Genomic DNA, 18450 nt, shown 5'->3' with positions numbered 1-18450 from the left:
AGAGCGAGGAAAGCAGGGGACGAGTATGCTGGGAGATGAGGTCTGAGAGCTTGTTTGTGACGGGAACGGGGCTGACCATGTAGTGCAGGGCCGGGGCGGTGGTTCGCATGTTATACTCACCCTGGGAGCTTGAGAAAAAATGCCTGAGTCCAATCCCAGAATCTACTTTAATTGGTCTGGGTTGAAGCCTGGTCGTTCTTTTACAATGTTACCAGGATAGAGGAGGTCCCCTCTGCCTTAGTAAAGCACAACTCTGACTCTCCGTGAGACAGAAAATGACTGGAAGATTTTGCACGAAAGAATGACATGACCTGACATCCTGGCGTGCCTTCTTCACCCACATTTCCCGTGGCCCCCAAGATCATTACTCAGTGTAGAGCCTGGTTCTTGCCTCATGCTGTTAAGGGAGAGAATGGGAAATGTGGGCATGATCAAGATTTCTGGGTGCCCTCTCCTGCCCCTCCTCTGCCAGACTCTCTGGTAGGTGTCAGGGATATAATAGAAGGAAGGGAAGAGGTCTAATAGGGACACGAGCCCTTTATATTCCTTTCCAAAATGATTTGGAGCCCACCTTAATCTATAACAAAATACCACAGACTGGGTGGCTTATAAACCACAAAAAGCTATTTCTCACAGGCCACAGGCTGGAAGTCCAAGGTCAGGGTGCCAGAATGGTGAGGGCCCCCTTCCAGGTAGTAGACTTGTTACACCCTCACATGGTGGAAGAAGCTCAGAAGCTCTGTGGGGTCTCTTATAAGAGCACTAATCCCATTTTAAAAGCCTCTCTCCTCAGGACCTAAGCACCTCCCAATGGCCCCGCCTCCTAATACTGTCACATTGGGCATTAGAATTTCAACATATGGATTTTGGGGAGACACAGCATTTGGATAATACCAGGGCCAAAGTTCCTGCCTTGTTCCTTTTCCCTCCAGTCTTCAGACAGAAATCTCCATGCCTCCCCTCGATGTTGCCCTGAAGTCACAAGTATTTACAGGATGGCTCTGAGAACCAATGAGTGTGTATATAACTTATGCTGACCCCTATGTTGAATGTACAAACACACCTTGCTCATGTGTAATATGTGTAAAATAGTGCCCCCAAGCCCATGCAGCCAGGTGTAAGAGCTCAGAGAAAAATATACTTGGAAATGACATAGCCTTGCACTTACCTTGCTTTGGAGACTCAGCTAGTTCAAAATAAGAGCTTTGAAGCTGTGTAGCATCCTGTTTCTAACACTGGCTGAGTGATTTATCTTTTGTGTGCTTCAGATAATGGTGTCAAACTCAGAAGACTGTTGCAAGATTACATGAGTGGATACATATTATGGCCCCAGAAAAGTGCATGGCACGTGCTCAATAAATCCTAGATGTAATAATTACAGTGCCTTTTTATGATTCAGTCATATGAATGGATTGCTTGCTAATTTTATCAAAAATATAAGTATTTTATACACATAATATGTCTTTCAGTAGCATTTTTGACAGGTTTTCCTCTGTTGTTTAATTGTTGAAAACATCAACTGGCTGCATATTAAGAAGTGGTCCAAATTTCAGTTGAGGAAGAAAGGCAGGCTGAAAACATTTCTAGAACACAAACAATCCATTTTATATGCTTGTTGTGCAAACATGATTTTTGGCAAACCTCTCTAATTCCTGGCCTTTGTGTGGATAAAAAGAACAGCAGCCTCTTTTGGACAAGTTGAGGCTGGGAATGCAAAGAATGAAGATGTAGACAAGACATGTTTTCAGCTTTTTTCTCTCGAGAACCATCTGAAGTGCTAGTTTGCGAACAAGGATGAAAATCTGAGATCTAGGTCCAGCCTCCCAAACTGCTCCCTGCACGCAGGTTTCTGGGTAGCGGGTGAAGGTGGGGCAGGGTGACGAAGGGGGAACCGCGGACATCCTGTCCTCACAGGAAAAGGAGTCTTTGGACTTGTATTATTTCTTCAACATTCTCTACCCAAATGAATCTTTCATCTTTTTCCATTAGAGCCAAATTGAATAAAAACTTACAGGAATATGAAAAGATGATTTACCATATTGTTTGGACTATAAGATGCATATTTTTTGAACTGTAAGGAAAATTGGGGTGCGTCTTACAGTCTGAATGTAGCTTACCTGGCTCGCGGCGGGGGGGGGGGGCGGTGGAGCCGGGGTTTTTTTTTTTTCTATTTTCTTCCTCTAAAACCTAGGTTTGTCTTGTGGTCCAGTGCGTCTTGTAGTCTGAAAAATACGGTAATATGTATTGAACATTTAAATGTGATACTTAAAGGTACTTATAGTCCTTGAGGCACCTTAAAGGCAATAATACTATTATTCAAGGAAAAACCTTATTTTCAGAGCTTTCTCTGAGTTTGACACCCACCTGAGTGATATTTAAATAAAAGTGAAATAGAAAATGCCTCTTAGGACTTGCCTCTTGGCCTAGTTTCGGCATTTCTCCACATTAATTTAGAGGGCTCGTTTTAACATTGCCCACAGGATAAGGTCTAAATTTCTCAGCTCCGCAAGCTGACCTCATTCCTTTCAGCGTCTTCTACTTCATCTCTTAAGTGCCTGCCTCTACGTGCGTTATTTCATTTCAGTCATCAGAGAGTCTATCAGACATCCATTCTTCAAGTCTTTTCTTCTGCTCTTTACTTGTTCTTATCTCCACTGAAATTTTGCATTCTTCAAATGTAAGCTCTCCTGGATGATTTTCTCAGACTTGTTCCCCCAGATCTGGAATCATGGATGTGTCTTTGCACTCAATTGTTTGTTCTTCATTTCATGCCCTTAGTTAATTCTGCCTTCTCTTTTATTTAATTATCTGCATCTTTTTATCAGCATAAACAAGTAGCTCTTTGGGGGAGAGTAAAATATTTCTCAGTCACATCCGTATGGCATAGAGTAGCGTACATACACAGAACTCGACAGATAATCTGTGGAATTAATGAAACACAACGACTAGAAAGAAAAAAAATGTTCTCGGAACTAGAGCACATTTTCTTCCTTTTCTTTTCGTGCCATTCCCTGACCTCCTGGCCATTTGAACCGCCACCTTTGTGTCTCTGTATTTCTTCTAGGGAAGTCTGACCGTGGACACTTATTGCTTAAAACCCTTTAATACTCCTAATTCACCTTAGAATGATAGTTTGACCTTGGTGAGAGGAAATCCAAACTTTATTCAGTGCCCTTTAAGATCGACTTATGCCTAATCCCACGTCACTCATTTCCTCACACTTTGTACAGACACACTGAATTTCTTTGTGTCCCAGGAATGGTCTTTCTTCTCCATGGAATGCCTTGTTGTTCTGTTCCTCCCCTCCCCAGCTTTTACTGGCTAACTCCTCATCTACCAGATTCAAGATAAGGTGCTACTTTCTTCTGGAAATCATCCCCAATTCTCTGTACCATCTCTAGCTCCAGGTGGAATTAGGCCTTCTCCTTTGTGATCTGATAGATCAGGAAGATTAGAAAGACTGGGGTCAAGAACATGATTCTGCTTCTTACCAAGTAGTGACCTCAGGCCAGCGCTTCTCACACTTTATTGTACATCGTTATCACCCAGGGAGCCTGTTGATTTATAGCCCTCTGGGCTCCCTCTCCAGTTTCTGATCCATTAGTTCTGGGATTGGTCCCAAAAGTTTGCATTTATAATGAGTTACCAAGTGACACTGATTATGTTATTGGGATCACACTTTGAGAACCCTGCTTTACATAATTTATCCAACCTCTCTAAGCTTTAGTTCACCATCTGAAAAGTGAGGCTAACGGGTGTTTTAAGAATTAGTTGAGAGTGTTTGACATGAATTAGTACTCAATCAGTGGCAGTTAATGTTGTTTCTGCATTATCATTACTCTCATCACTATTAAATTGTAGACTGAACTGCCAAATAAAATAGGAACACTCATAGAAAACAGACTGTATTGGTTTTTTCTAGTCGTATCACAGGTACTCAGGAAGTAGATTAGTGAACACTAATCAAACATAGAATGGAGTAAAATCAAAGTAAAAGCGTTCGATAAATAAGAAAATGAATTCAGGGGCTTCTTTGTAGGTAGCTGTGACACAGAATATTCCAGGATTCCCTAGTCAGCTCACTGTGTTCTTGGTTTTCCTGGGACTGTTTTTGCTGATTGGTTCCTATAATACTTTTGGTTTTGGTGAGTTAGTCCCCACAGCTTTTGTTTTAAGCGGCACAGGGAAAGATGCTCTGTTGAAACCGAAAATAACCACATGGACTATTCGTTTGGCACTGTAGTTTCAGTTTCATATTGAGTGGAAGCACTGCAATTGTTTGCTTCCCTGTCTCCCACGCTGAATTGTGGGCTTCCTAAGGGTAGTTGCAGCTCAATGTCCGGTATGTGATAGCCATTCATACACAGGGGTTATTACATACACGGAGAGACCCTCCTTGTTATATTGGTGCTAGAGAAATGGAACCGAACACCAGAGACCCTATGCTGCTAGTCTGTGAAATGATTTGGCACTTGATGTATGTTATTTGATCTACAAACTGATGTTTGTATGAATTTCAACGACAGTCAACCAATAAAATGAGGGAGATTTTACATAACATTCCAGATTTCCGGCTTCTCCCAAAAAAGCCCAGACTCCTGTGTGACGCCAATCAGCCGACGCTAATTCCTGCTCCACCTGCTCCTGTACATGCTACACCCCCTACCGTGCCCTATTGTTTACACAGTGTGTGTGTATGGATTGTGTCGTGTGTGGTTGCATGGAAGTGTGGTGAGGAGATTATTCAGACTTTACATACACCCACTGAAAGTTTATCTTTACAAGCTTATAACAACCTAACTTATTCTTTTCTTTAACAATATAAATGCTAACAAGAATTTGCTTTCACCTGAAATTCTGAAATATCTAGCATATTGAGTCATCAGTCTAAATTTTGTCCAGTTTTTTTGCTGCATTCTCACAATGTTGCCTATATTTCTCAGTTAATGAGGTAGTTGCCAGCTCCTTTTCTACTGTGATGTGTATCTCAGTCCAAAGTAAAAATGTATGTAAATATATCTGGCTTGAGTTATTTTTCTCCTTTATGATTTTTGAACTAATGCCTTTCCTTTGGCTTGGTTTTGTTGTATACGATTAGGACATTTAAAAACATAAAATTGAATTAAAATTATTGTTTATCAAACTGAATATATTTATGCTTTGTTACAGCTATCCTTAAAAAGAAGAGGAAGCAAAGATCTGCCGAAATCTGAGAAAAAGACTCAACAGACTCCCACAGAGGTATGTAGAAATAACATTTCAACTAGCACATCAAGCACCTCTCAATGTCTATAATAAGCCACTTCTATAAGTAGACATAATATTCATACACTCCTGTAAAGCAAAGTTATGCACAGTGATTATGCAGCTATAGATGCAGCCAGTATAAGACATTCAGTATCGTTATTTACAAAGCTAGCACTAACATCCTTATTGTTACTGCATTGTACACACAGCAAAATGTCATTAGTACTCTATGAGTTCCTGTATTTGAGAACTGTACCCATGGTGCTAATCTTGTTTGCTCATCATTAGTATTGTCAGTAGAGTGGCTGTTCCCATGGAATCAGGGGAGAGTAAAGAACGGAGTGTGGTAGGAAGGGAGGGCAAAGGCAGAGAGGGGCTGCTGAGGGCTTCAAAGCCCTAGATTGAAGTAATTCTCTAAAGCAGTGACTGGAGAAGCAAAAGAAAGGCAACGAAAGAATAAAAATGAAAGTTGAAATATGGATTCAGCATGGGCTTGTCAGGGGCCTTAGAAATACGGCCATAGTAAAGACTAGGTCTGCTCTCAGGGTGGATGGAAGGTACTGATGAAGGCAGTGAAGGAGCTTTGAAAATAGAAGAGGAAATACTTGGAAGCAGGAGTGACATCATGGCTCTCCAAAAACACTTCCCTAGATATTGACTTAAATGTATACATTGGAATCTAGAGTACTATACCTTTTTTTTATTCTTCCACAGGGTCTTCTCACTCGATAGTAACTTGAAATACACAAAATTTGAAGAAGTTTATCTTGATCATATTTTTTAAAGCCTATCATATTAAGTGTTTATTTTCTCTTTTCCTTTCTCTGCCTGCACTATTCATGGTTAATTTTTCTTCTGGTACTTGCACAAGAATATTTATAGGCCAGAGTCTTATACCAAGATCATTACTCCTTTTTGTACATTTTTCTCAGTTTCCTTGTTAAGTCAAACAGGCTGTTACTGCAGCTTTCTCACTGTCTTTGCCATAAGTTTAGCCTCCTCACTCTAAGTATTCTGCTGTGAATCATTCCCCCTGTTGCCACGAATCCTCTTCTCCACCTTATTTAGTGAGAAGATGCTCTGTGCTCCTTGTCCTCAAATCTGAAGTCAGCGTTAGTCAGCAGTTTCTTTCTTTTAATTCACTTTTGTTCTTTTCCTGTATTTCCCATGTTAAGGTTTATGTATTCTTTTCAACAACATTGTCTAATCCAGGAATTCTTCACTATTTATTCCTGACTCTGTGGACCCCGGTCCACATGCATTAGAGAACTTTTCTGCGAAAAGCATTTACAACTTTCATCAGTTTCTCAGTGGGACCTGGGACCTCACGACAGGCAAGATGCATTGAAATCCACCAGTTTTTATTTCATGGTTACAAACATCCTGGGAAATTTCTAAGTGTGCTGTTGTGGCCTTTGAAATCCCTGCTACCATTTGTATTTCTATTATTTTCAGAGGTTATTACCTGTCTTTTTTTTTTCCCCCAAAACCCACCCCAGCAAATTGAACAGGACTGTCTTGGAGGAGAGATCTCAACTATAAAGTAGTCCGTAGATGATTTTATTGCTCAAGCAAGGCTGAGGACCACTGATTCGCATACTTATATTAACTGCAAGCATCCCTTTCTATCATAATTCTTGTTCACATCTTCATCTCTGCAGTCAGCCAGGGCATGTTCTAGTCCAGGGCCACCTTATTCAGCTTTGACTCATCAGTGTCTAATGTCTGGCACTCTGCAACATGCTCAATATGTACTTTTGAGTATTCCCATGCCCCCTTCTTATGTAGCCATGTGAAATTGTCAACATGCTGTTGATTTTGAGTTACACTAATGACAGTCTGATTTGGTTCAACTTTTTATTTTTTGTGTAGCTTTGTATTTCATGTTGTTCGCCTCGGCTTCTTTGATGAGCTCCCTGCAGGTTCCCTCAGCAGCCCAGGGACTTTATGTAATGAGAAATGGTATTGCATAACAATTCAGAATAGTAACTTTAGGACTGGTTTACCTAGAAGAAAATCTCTTCCATGTAAGCTGTATGGCTTTGCATCAGTTACTCTGTGTATGCTTGTTTCCTCATCTATAAAATAAGGATTGTAATAGAGAATTGTACAGATTGAATGAGCTACAGTTTAGCTTCTAGTGGTAGCTAAGTCCAAACCAGGCTCAGCTCACTTCTATTTGCCCTTCATCGTCTTTATGTTCCCCTTCCTCATATGCCATTTGTATCTTCTTGAGAGTGAGTCTTTAACGTACATGAAAATAACAGACAACTTGCCTCACATCTCAAAGCGTTATAATGTTTTTTGCCTACTGTTCACTGTGAAAATAAGAGCAAGCATAAGTTGTTTGGTGCCTATCAACCAGGCACTCCCCATACAATGTCTGGTTTAATGTTTTCAGTGTTCATGCATGGTATTTCTCTGCACAGTTCCAAATGCACCCTGCAGTAGTTAGGTTGCAGGATGAGGGTGTGAGGCACACTGGCGTGCAGCATTCTTAGACTCTTGCCATTGCAGAGACTGTCATACTTTGTATTGTGAAAAGATTCCTTCTAAAAAGTAAAATGATTATCATCCCCATCATTCTCCTTTCCTCTAACGACTTTATTACACGCAGTATATGTTCAAGTCTTAAGATTTTTGTTTCATTCTTCTGGGTAGAAGAGCTTATATAAACACAAGTCAGATATCCTTCTCTTTTATATTTGCTTAAAATAGCCCAGTCAGGTGTTTTCCTGCTTCAGTCTGTGACTTACATCACGTCCACTTAGATTTAAACTGCAGCATTATGCCAACATTTTTTTTACTAACCAATCAAGGCTTTGTCTTCCAGCCAATGACTTATACCATTCATGTAGCCCAGCCTAGCTTCCCAGCTCACTTACTCTTACTTCCCGACAAAACCTAGCCCAGGTGAAATCATTTTTGATATGTATAGTGTTGGTCACTCTTCTGTTCAAACACTGGTTTTAATTCTTGGCTTACGTGAACTTTGACTCTCAGTCCCCTCTCCGCACAAACCTTTAACATTTCTTGCAAATGTCTTTGTTTTCATGATCACTGAATTAATTTGAGGGCCCCAATGCAGTCTCTTGCAGGGCAGCTTCTCTCTTCCCTTGTGAAGTGGGTTCTCTCATCAAATCTAGGACATTCGTCCTTACCCTTTTCTCTCACTGTGTTCCTAACATTCTCTATTCTCTCTGTGCTTCTCGCCTTTCTTCTAGACTTTCTAGAGGAATGTACGCAAGCCGACACATCTGATTTATTTTATTTCATGCATCGTCCTACTTTTCTTCTCTTGTGCTTCTTTTCTGGAAGCAACGCACACAGAGTATGAGTTGAATGGAAGTGGTTTGCATATAGATGTGCTCTGTTGTTTATTAACTTGTGTTCTAACATGCTGATAAAGCTCTCTGAAGCTCAGCTGCCTTATGTGTAAAGTAGGCATAGTGTTCCATTCTTCACAGGGCTGATGTGAGGACGTAACGATATAAAGAAAGTGATGTTCAGGCTCAGCATGCCCAGCAGCTCTCACACTCATTTTCATTAGGACAGGAGACCTGGGTCACGCTCTCCATCTCTTCTACCTCAGAGGCTCTGGGGCCATATTACCTGAGCATCTCTGGTGGTCTGAGAACTTCTATAGGGTCTCTGCCCTCATCCTTTTACCAGACAGAACCAACTATATCCCCTTCAGACTCATGGGAGTACCTCCTACTTTAAAAGTGATCTAGCTGGACCACTTAGCAGTTTCTCCTTGGATGGGCCACTCCAGTGTTAAACTCTCCTTACTTTAAAGGCCCTTAAAAACAATTCTCCCTTAAATAAAGACTGAGGTCAATTTCTCTCTGTATGGTCGAGTGTTCATGAGCCTGAGTCTTAGCGTCAGGCAAAACTGAATTCTAATTTCACCTTTGTCGTTTGCTATTTATTAGTTGTGTAATCTTGAACAAGTTACTGAACATTTTAAAACCATTTCAATATCCACTCATAAGATTACTCTGAACATTAAACTAGGTCATGTACATAAAGAACTTCCCAAAACTTGACTGAGTCCATGATCAATACGTGGCAGGGAGTGCCTGTAACTATATGTTCCTTCCGGTGAATAGGTTTCGTATTTATTACAGTCAGGGGAATTGAAACCACTTAAAAAACCAACCAAACAAAACGAACATTTTTGAAACGACAGCCAAATGGTTGTATGTGGTTACAACATGCAATAATCTCTGAATAATGAGGACCACATTTTTCTCTTTTTATATTCCTCTCTCATTTTATTTCCAAAATGCCATAGTCTCCTAATATTTTATTTGCCAAAGAATTTGAAAGGCTGGAGAAAATGGGAATCATTACATCTCTCTCTCTCTCATTAAATCTTGATTACAAGAAAAAGAGATAATTTGTGCAGGTGTCCTATTTTGGTTGTTTTCTTGATTTACATTTAAAAAATGGTCTCCTACCCTCTTTTTCCCTTTTCCCAAATGAGGAGGACAACGAAGACCTGAAATGCCAGCTGCAGTTCGTGAAAGAAGAAGCTGCTTTGATGAGAAAGAAAATGGCCAAGATTGATAAAGAGAAAGACAGATTTGAGCATGAGCTGCAGAAGTACAGATCCTTTTATGGAGATCTGGACAGTCCTTTACCCAAGGGAGAAGCCGGCGGGCCTCCTAGCACCCGGGAGGCTGAGCTCAAGTTGCGGCTGAGGCTGGTGGAGGAAGAAGCCAACATCCTGGGCAGGAAAATCGTGGAACTGGAGGTGGAGAACAGAGGCTTAAAGGCGGAACTGGACGACCTGAGGGGCGAGGACTTCAACGGCTCGGCCAACCCGCTCATGAGGGAGCAGAGCGAGTCCCTGTCGGAGCTGCGGCAGCACCTGCAGCTGGTGGAAGACGAGACGGAGCTGCTGCGGAGGAACGTGGCCGACCTGGAGGAGCAGAACAAGCGCATCACGGCGGAGCTCAACAAGTACAAGTACAAGTCCGGTGCCCACGACAGCGCGCGGCATCACGACAGCGCCAAGACCGAGGCCCTGCAGGAGGAGCTGAAGGCCGCGCGCCTGCAGATCAACGAGCTGAGTGGCAAGGTCATGCAGCTGCAGTATGAGAACCGCGTGCTCATGTCCAACATGCAGCGCTACGACCTGGCCTCGCACCTGGGCATCCGCGGCAGCCCCCGCGATAGCGATGCCGAGAGTGACGCGGGCAAGAAGGAGAGTGACGACGACTCGCGGCCGCCACACCGCAAGCGCGAAGGGCCCATTGGCGGCGAGAGCGACTCCGAGGAGGTGCGCAACATCCGCTGCCTCACGCCCACGCGCTCCTTCTACCCCACGCCCGGGCCCTGGCCCAAGAGCTTCTCCGACCGGCAGCAAATGAAGGACATCCGCTCGGAGGCCGAGCGCCTGGGCAAGACCATCGACAGGCTCATCGCCGACACGAGCACCATCATCACCGAGGCGCGCATCTACGTGGCCAACGGGGACCTGTTCGGACTGCTGGACGAGGAGGACGACGGCAGCCGCATCCGCGAGCACGAGCTGCTCTACCGCATCAACGCGCAGATGAAAGCTTTTCGCAAGGAGCTGCAGACCTTCATCGACCGCCTGGAGGTGCCCAAGTCCACGGACGACCGCGGCACCGAGGAGCCCATATCCGTGAGTCAGGTACAGTTCTGCCTATTGCGAGCCACGGCGATGGCGAGGCTGGTCAGCGGAGCTGCGGTCCCGCGTGGGGCGTCTCCGCGCACCGACTCCCACGCCCCGCTTTAGGGAAGCCCCAGCTCAGAACCTTTCACACTGTCCTCCTTCAGGCCTGAGGTTTCATCACCCGATTACTTAGTAACTGCTTGCCCTCTGTTATTTTTAAAGGGAAACTTTGCCCGACCCCACAGTTTTTGTGTAAAGATTAAAGGATTTCTAAGATTTATAACTACTACTGTTACTATTTATATTTTATTATTATTAATGAACAAGGTTTTTTAAAACCATTTTAATATCTGCTCATAAGTTTACTCTGAACACTCAACTAGGTTATATGTATAAAGAACTTTACAAAATCTAACATTTTTAGTGTCACTCCACAAATTCTAATAGCTCTAACTGCAAGAAGATCCCTAATAGGAATCTTCAGTTGTTGTTTGCAATTTTTGAGCCAAGATTCAATTTGAGTTTAAAATAATTTTTAAAATTTCTAAGTTGATGCATAACTACTGGTAAACGTAGAAACCAGGAGAGAAAAAGATGATACTGAGTCTAGGGCTGGACCAAAAGAAGTAAGTGGGAGCTCCTTTACTACAAGTTGAAGTTACATGATCAGTACTTCTAAAAAAGTGTCGCTGTCGGCTCTATAGTGGAGAATCTCAGGACTGAGGAAGGATTTTTAAGGCAACACTAATTCAGAGAAACAGTAATAACTATTCCCAAACAGGGAAAACCAGCATTTTTCCTTCATCCTAATTGTAGAGGCACACCTGATGAATTGGACTGAGCTGCTCTAGCCAGGTATGGTGGCCAAAGACCAATGCACTTTGTCAGAGTTAACCACCTAAGAGACAATTTATAAAACCAAACAGGCACCCTGTGGCGAGCCTGGTATCCTGTGTCCATTGGAGAACCTGCGGAAGTACAACAGCATGCATGGCTTTGCAGACACGCAAGAGGTGTAAATTAAAAAATCAGTTCATACTCACAAGCATGACTGACATTAGTTTAACTTGCCTGTTAGTCACAACTGGAAAACTTGCAACCCTGTTGCTTACTGATCTTGCATGTTGCTCTGCTTTGCTATGGAAAGAAAAAAGAGTCTTATGATAAAATTTGTTGAATCTTTTAAATGTTGAGGCTTATTTCCTTCTATGTATTGTATCAAATAGGAATTGGTTTTTAGTTTCCTTGTTGCAGTTTTTGGGGAACTTTGAGCATGTGGTTTTTCAATTTGACCCTTGGGGAAAGAGAGGCAGAGGGAGGGAAAGGATGTAATAATAGGCTTTCAGATTCGGTAAACAGAGGCATAAGAGCGGGTTCTGCTTTATCTGAAGTTGAATGAATGCTTAGATTAGTTGATACAAAGTTTCTAAAATTATTATTAATTAACTCTTCTTTTTGTCTTTGCATTTACCTTCCCAGATGTTCCAGCCTATCATTTTACTTATTCTCATTCTTGTATTATTTTCATCACTTTCTTACACAACAATATTTAAACTTGTCTTCCTTTTTACGCTGTTCTTTGTACTGTAAATCTTTCATCATTCACCATTCATTGTAGTATTTTTAGTTTGTTTATTTTGTTCACCCTTCAAGACAAGAAGTAAAAGAAGTATAATTTCTGTAGTAACCAATGCTATAAAAACACTGAAGACTGCTTAATTTTCTTAAAAAGACCCATCTTACCACTAGCAAATTCAATAAGAAGCCCAAGCACTAAAATATTTCAGGTAAGGAAGTAAGTGTGACTTTTTTTTATAAATCATTTTAATTTTTGCTTCTGTCTTTTACATCTTAATTTGTACTCTTCTCAAAAAATAATTGGCAGAATGACTGTAAAAATTGGCTAAATCTCTGAGTTGTTTATCAGGAGTTACCTATTCTGATAATTCAAAGTCTGGACATTCACAAATTGGGTACATTTCCAAAAAATACGTAGGTGTATAAACTACTTTTGCTAGGTTACATCAGACTAACAGGAGAATTTTGGTATCTAATAGGTACCTACGAAAATTTTGGTGAATAAATGAAATGTGACCCTCATGGAAACTAAGTCATTGGTTGCAATGCTGATGGTGTTCTGTCTAAAGAGATGGGTTTTGAAGTATGAGAGTGGATTAGGCCTTAGTTCATTGAGAAGATAATTATCCCCATCCTATGCCATTTGACCAGCTTGCAACCAAACCAGCATTTCTGCATTTACCTGTTAACCCTTGGAACCATATGTTGCTAATCAGGTTGGTTGCCTGGAGTCCTGTCGACTAGAAGACATTGTCATATAGAACTGTTTCTGGAGCAGGAAATAGGCTAGAATTATAATATGTGAAATGTTTTCAGTCCGGAAATAAATAGTCATTCTCTAGAATTTTAATAAATTGCAATCCATAGCCAGTAGTATAGTTCCAATAGGGATTACTCTCTAGGCATAAACTTGCTTTGTTGAACCGGAACCCCCTTCTCCTGCTCTCTAAAGGTGCCTGGGTAGGCTGTGTGCACCAGGCCCCCTCATTGGTCCATCTCATTGGCCGTTTACCCAGTGGAGAGGTGGATGGCACCAGTGCCACTGAAGATTGAGAAATCCCAGCAGTGGTTCAAGTCACGTACTTGGAAATACTCTCAGATTGGTTGGTGGATATGAAAGTTCGTAGTAAAGTATCTTGCATCTCGGAATAAGGAATGCTGTGTGGAGAATCTTTGCTCTACGACAAAAGTTGGTACTGGTAGCAGACTTTTGTGACATCGTACCCCAGTGTCTCCATTTGAGTATTAAGTTATTAAAGAGAAACACTTAACAATGGTTGAGATTTCAGTTTAAAATAACAGCTCTTAATCTCCATGTTGTTTCCCCTTTGGTTTCTATTTCATTTTGTTTTGGAGGGGAGGAGAGAGAGTGAGAAGTGGTTAACCAGAGGTGGGGTCTGTCACTGCGCACTTGGAGATTCAAAAGGCTAGGTAGAACTTCTTGACAAAAAGGAATGGAACAGCACAAGTGCTATATTTATGCAATTATTCAAGCATTTACTTCTTAAAAATTTTTGTCTCGGGAAAGCAACCACTTTAAAAACCAAAATCTGTCTGTTAGATCTCTGACAAGTCTTTAGACCAGAGGAACTATGTTGGAAAAACAAAAAACCCTGAAAGCAAATGTTTGAGGTCTGAAATTTATCTGAAATATTTATTGCTTTTGGAGCCAGATCCACTCAGCTAAGCAGTGATTCTCAGCTACCTGGACACACTTGATAGTGTATTAAGGTGTCGTGGGTTGTCACATGACTAAGAAACTTTTTTGGCTTTTAGAGGGAAGAAGTCAGAATTTCAAATAATTGTCTGGCCCAAATGACTAATATTATTCCTGTGGGGAAATGCATGCAATGCACTTGTTCACTTCAGGAGTGTCATGGCCATTCACAGCCTGTGTGGCTTTAAGCTGGAGCATTTCTGCCTTTGTCATCCAGTCTTGGCCGTGACAAAGCGGTTCCATTTCCACACTGGTGATAGTGTTAGAAAACTGTCCTTTCATTAATACAGGTTCTTGAAACCAACCAAGTCAGAGAAGACAGATAAGAGCAGTATATGACAGAAAGGAGAACCATAATGAATACTGTGTGTGCACAGGGTCACACACACAGGGAGATACAGGCACACGTGCACACTGAATTAAAGCCTCAAGAGGACCCCCACACACACACACCTTGACAGACCACCTCTTCGTCATTATATAGTCACCCCTGCCACAAAGCTTTCTTGTTGATCAGAAAAGAGGACATGGTATCCCTCAAATCCACCTGGAATGATTGTTGCTAACTGACTCCACCCTGTAAGCTAAGGTAAAGAGCATGCACAAGAGATGAGAAAATGGAGCAAAAGGTGGAGTATGGATTTTTTGTCTATTTAACAGTGTGTCCTGGCATGTATGCTCATACCTCCACCGCGCTGTGGCGTACAATGAGTGACGCATCGGGGAATCCACCCCTGCCTCTATTTTCGGGGACTGCTGAGGGCTAGTAGCTGGGGGATGATGTCAGCATTTGACCAGAGGGCATGAAGTGACCTTGTCCCTTGCCTTAGTCTCCTTGGAACTTCAGGCTGTTCTGTAGACACCTAGGATTTAGGGCACATCTCTTCCCAACACCACAGGATACTGGCTTGGGAAGAGAAGTTAACAAAGACGGTGCCCAGGACCTCAGAAAGAGTTTCCAGTGTCATCTTCCTCTCCCCTTTCATTCTGTTACTTGCATTATCTTTATTGTATAAAGATAGTTGGAAAACAAGAACACCCAGGCTTCTTTGTTCTTCAAGAGGAGAAAATCCCCCAATTAGTGAGACAAAGACTCTTCTATGTGCACCTTTGAAGCTGTGCTATTTAAACATCATGCTGAAAATAAATTCAAACAAACCAACCTTATTGAAGAAAATTCCCTTGCATGCACATTCTTGGGTATAAGAGGGAGTGCCTTTGGTAGCTTTGGCCTAATTTAAGAAAAAAAAAATTGAGTTGACTCAAGCATAACTAACACAAACTCATAAAACAAAGGGAAATTCAGTGTTGAGCCTGGAATGTGTATTGGCCTGCATTCCCCAACCTTCACTACGGTGTGTGTGGTAGAGCATTATACAGTTGTTTAATCAGCTGCCAGTGAAGTTTGAAATGCCGGATTAGTAGCTCAGCCTTAATTTCAAACATTCATGCAGAGTTCGTGGCTCTATTCTTATAGACCTGCAGCCCACCTTCCATCTGGTAGAGTCATGCATTGGTTGGGTCAGATCCCATAAATGAATGTAAGGATTGAAGAGAAAAGTGGTAGAGGATAGTGTCAGAAAGTGAGCAAAGTTGTCTATAAACTACTGGGAGTTGATACAGTTCAGAAACAGTGTTTTTGAAAACACTATTGTTTAAACCCTAGTTATAAACCAGTTAGATCTAATGAAAGACAGTTTTGATTCTGTGTGTAATTTCGATGTAGCGTTTAGGAGGTTGGAGTGATTGCGTACACACGTTGATGAAACTGACATTTCCTGAGTAGGTCCTGGTATTCGCAACAGCCTACTGGTGGGAAACTCATACAGAGTAAGAAAGCTTTATGGCCTTGACACGTCAGGAAAACCTTTGTAGTGATTATATTAAATGTGGTAACTCAACTAAATGCTTCTAAACAGTACTTTTGTGTTGGTCAGCTGGGACAGGAGGACATGGTGGTGGCTATTTTAAATGTTAGGTGTTCTGGAAGTGTGTGCAAAACCATCGAATCTCTAAAGGTCTTTTCAATGTAACAAATACACCGTAGTCCATACATTCTCTGCGTAGACACTCACTCATTCTGAAATATTCATTTCCAGATTTAAATTAACTCTGTCGCTGTCCTCCTGAAGTTGTGGGTGATTATTTAAAAACTTCCAGGAAGAACTTTCAAGTAGAGTAGTTACAAGTTCACTTGATGAGGGAACAGGGGCAGCGAGTGTAAGACTCGCCTCTTAAAAATAAGGAGAAACTTTATAAATCTTCACCTTCCATATCCACTGTTAAGCCAGGCTGTGTTGTTCTAAGATCCTCATCTTTTATTTCAGATACTTATGTTTAATAAATTTAAATGCATTGACATTTCTTGGTTATTCAATTTTATTGTTACAATTATAAAAGGGTTTTTTTGTTCATAGTTGTATGAGTTTTCCTGTAACTATTTTTCAGAATAGGGTACTATCAAAATCCAACACCTGAAAATAAAATTGTATGATTTTATAAATTTATTAAATTTATGATAGAAGAGTATATAATCAGTAGTTTCTAGTAATTATTCAACCTTTTCAAAAATATTCCTGTAACTTCATTGACTTGTGTTGTAGAATGTTTCTTTGAATATTGTCTAAACCAAATTCTTGTTTGGAATATTTCAAGCTCAGTTTATTTTTGCTCTTTTAGAAATTATTTTTCGTTTAAATTGTCAGCTCATTTTAGATATATTAAATAAATAATTGAAAGTTTTATCTTAAACCAAAATATATATTAAATAAACTGTGAGTTGGAGGACTGCAGAACTGAACACCTGTAACCTTTGAGAAAAGCTTAGAACACTGACTCATCTCGCAGAAGGCAACGGGCCCTGAAGGATTCAGGAGCGTGCAGCTCCTTCCGGAGCTGTGATGTACTGCGCACGCCAGTGACGGAGCTCTGGAGGTCACTGGTTCTGAAAACGTTGCTTTACAAATCTACTTTTCGTAGTCTCTTTTGAGTGTTATGAGTTGAGCTGTTTATGTAATCTATGTTAACAAATAAAATGCGTAAGTGATTTTCAAAGGCTGGCAAACAACATCAGCACCTTCCTGAGGTTGTCCAACATAACGTAACTTTGAAGCCAGCAAATCATTTCTTCCAATGCGTGTCGAAAGTACCTGCCTTAACCTAGGCCATGGAAAATGTAAAGGGTGTGAGAAATGAAACTCGTCAATTTGCCACTGGCCACAAGTGAGTGAGTACAGGAAGAGAATTTAAGAGCTTTACAAAAATAGGTTAGAGGATCTTTTATTTCTTAAAGTCAGCTCAGTTTAGTGTATAGTTTAAAATTCCCTTTCTTTTTTTTATAAACATGCACAGTTTTCGCACAATTCACCTAACTCCTTCATATTATTAACTCCTGGACAGATAAAACAGAGTTAGACTTTTTTAAATAGAACATCCAATGCGTCAGCCTAGATCAGAATTTAGAGCTTCAGAGGAAGAGCTTAACGTAAGTCAGAAAAACTAATTTATTCTGCATGTTAGGTGACTCCTAACCATCTGAGCTCCTTTGTGTGAAAGGAAATGTGTTTCTGCTGGGCCACTGCGTTAACGCTCCCCTAACTGCTTAGACTTCATTTGTGGAAAAAACCACAGTGAAGCAGCCAAAAGAAATAATTGGGGTGGGGGGTGGTGAGCATCCCCAGCTTTAGACCTCACAGATCCTGAGGTGAGAAAGCCTCCAGGAGGAGAAACTCATGTCTCTGGCCACACTCCTCACTTTAAAGGGAATGCAGTTTATTCATAAGAAACTGTTTGAAGTACTGGTATTTATAAAGAGATTGATTCAAGTAGCAGGTGGATTCAGAATAGTTGGATAAGAAAGAATGAAGTTAAAGGAATCTTTCTTTTCATAATATTTTGATGGCAACAACAACAGATGGAGTGTAAGGGCCAAGACTGCCGTCAAGGCATTGCGTTCGAGATTTGCCAAGAGCCCGAGGTGTGGAGAATGGGGCTGACTGGCTCTGCAGTCCTGTGATCAGAGCAGGCCCCAGGCTCCACGGAAGTGGGACTTTGAGCCTCCCTCCTGTACCCTCACCTCCAGATCTTTCACCTGAGCCTTCTCACATTATGATGCCGCAGGAAACCCTCAAAATCCAGCACCCGCTCATATGGTTCCGCATTCTGATCTTCCCTCCCTCTCCCCACTCCATGCCCTATGCGTAAAACGGATTCTCTTCATGAGCTCCAGTCAAAGCTGACTTCCATTGACTTGTTCCTTCCA

At 41.4% G+C, this 18450-nt stretch overlaps 1 protein-coding gene across 3 annotated transcripts in view; it reads left to right on the top strand.

The window, feature by feature from the left end:
- The window catches only part of MTCL3 (MTCL family member 3), a 44154-nt gene extending 27528 nt beyond the window's left edge, over positions 1 to 16626 (top strand). For 2 of the 3 annotated variants that reach the window (XM_053913885.2, XM_053913884.2), the window contains 3 exons: positions 5170 to 5241; positions 9737 to 10912; positions 12374 to 12484. In XM_053913885.2, coding sequence (XP_053769860.1) covers positions 5170 to 5241; positions 9737 to 10912; positions 12374 to 12484 — 1359 coding nt within the window. Of the gene's footprint in view, positions 1 to 5169; positions 5242 to 9736; positions 10913 to 12373 lie in introns of all 3 variants that reach the window. The other variant, XM_053913886.2, reaches the window with a different exon arrangement.
- The last annotated feature ends 1824 nt before the right edge of the window (positions 16627 to 18450 follow it).

Source organism: Desmodus rotundus, chromosome 11 (genome assembly GCF_022682495.2).
Source record: "Desmodus rotundus isolate HL8 chromosome 11, HLdesRot8A.1, whole genome shotgun sequence".
Lineage (NCBI taxonomy): Eukaryota > Metazoa > Chordata > Mammalia > Chiroptera > Phyllostomidae > Desmodus > Desmodus rotundus.
The sequence above is the reverse complement of the archived record's forward strand: the minus strand, read 5'-3'. Positions and strand labels throughout refer to the sequence as shown.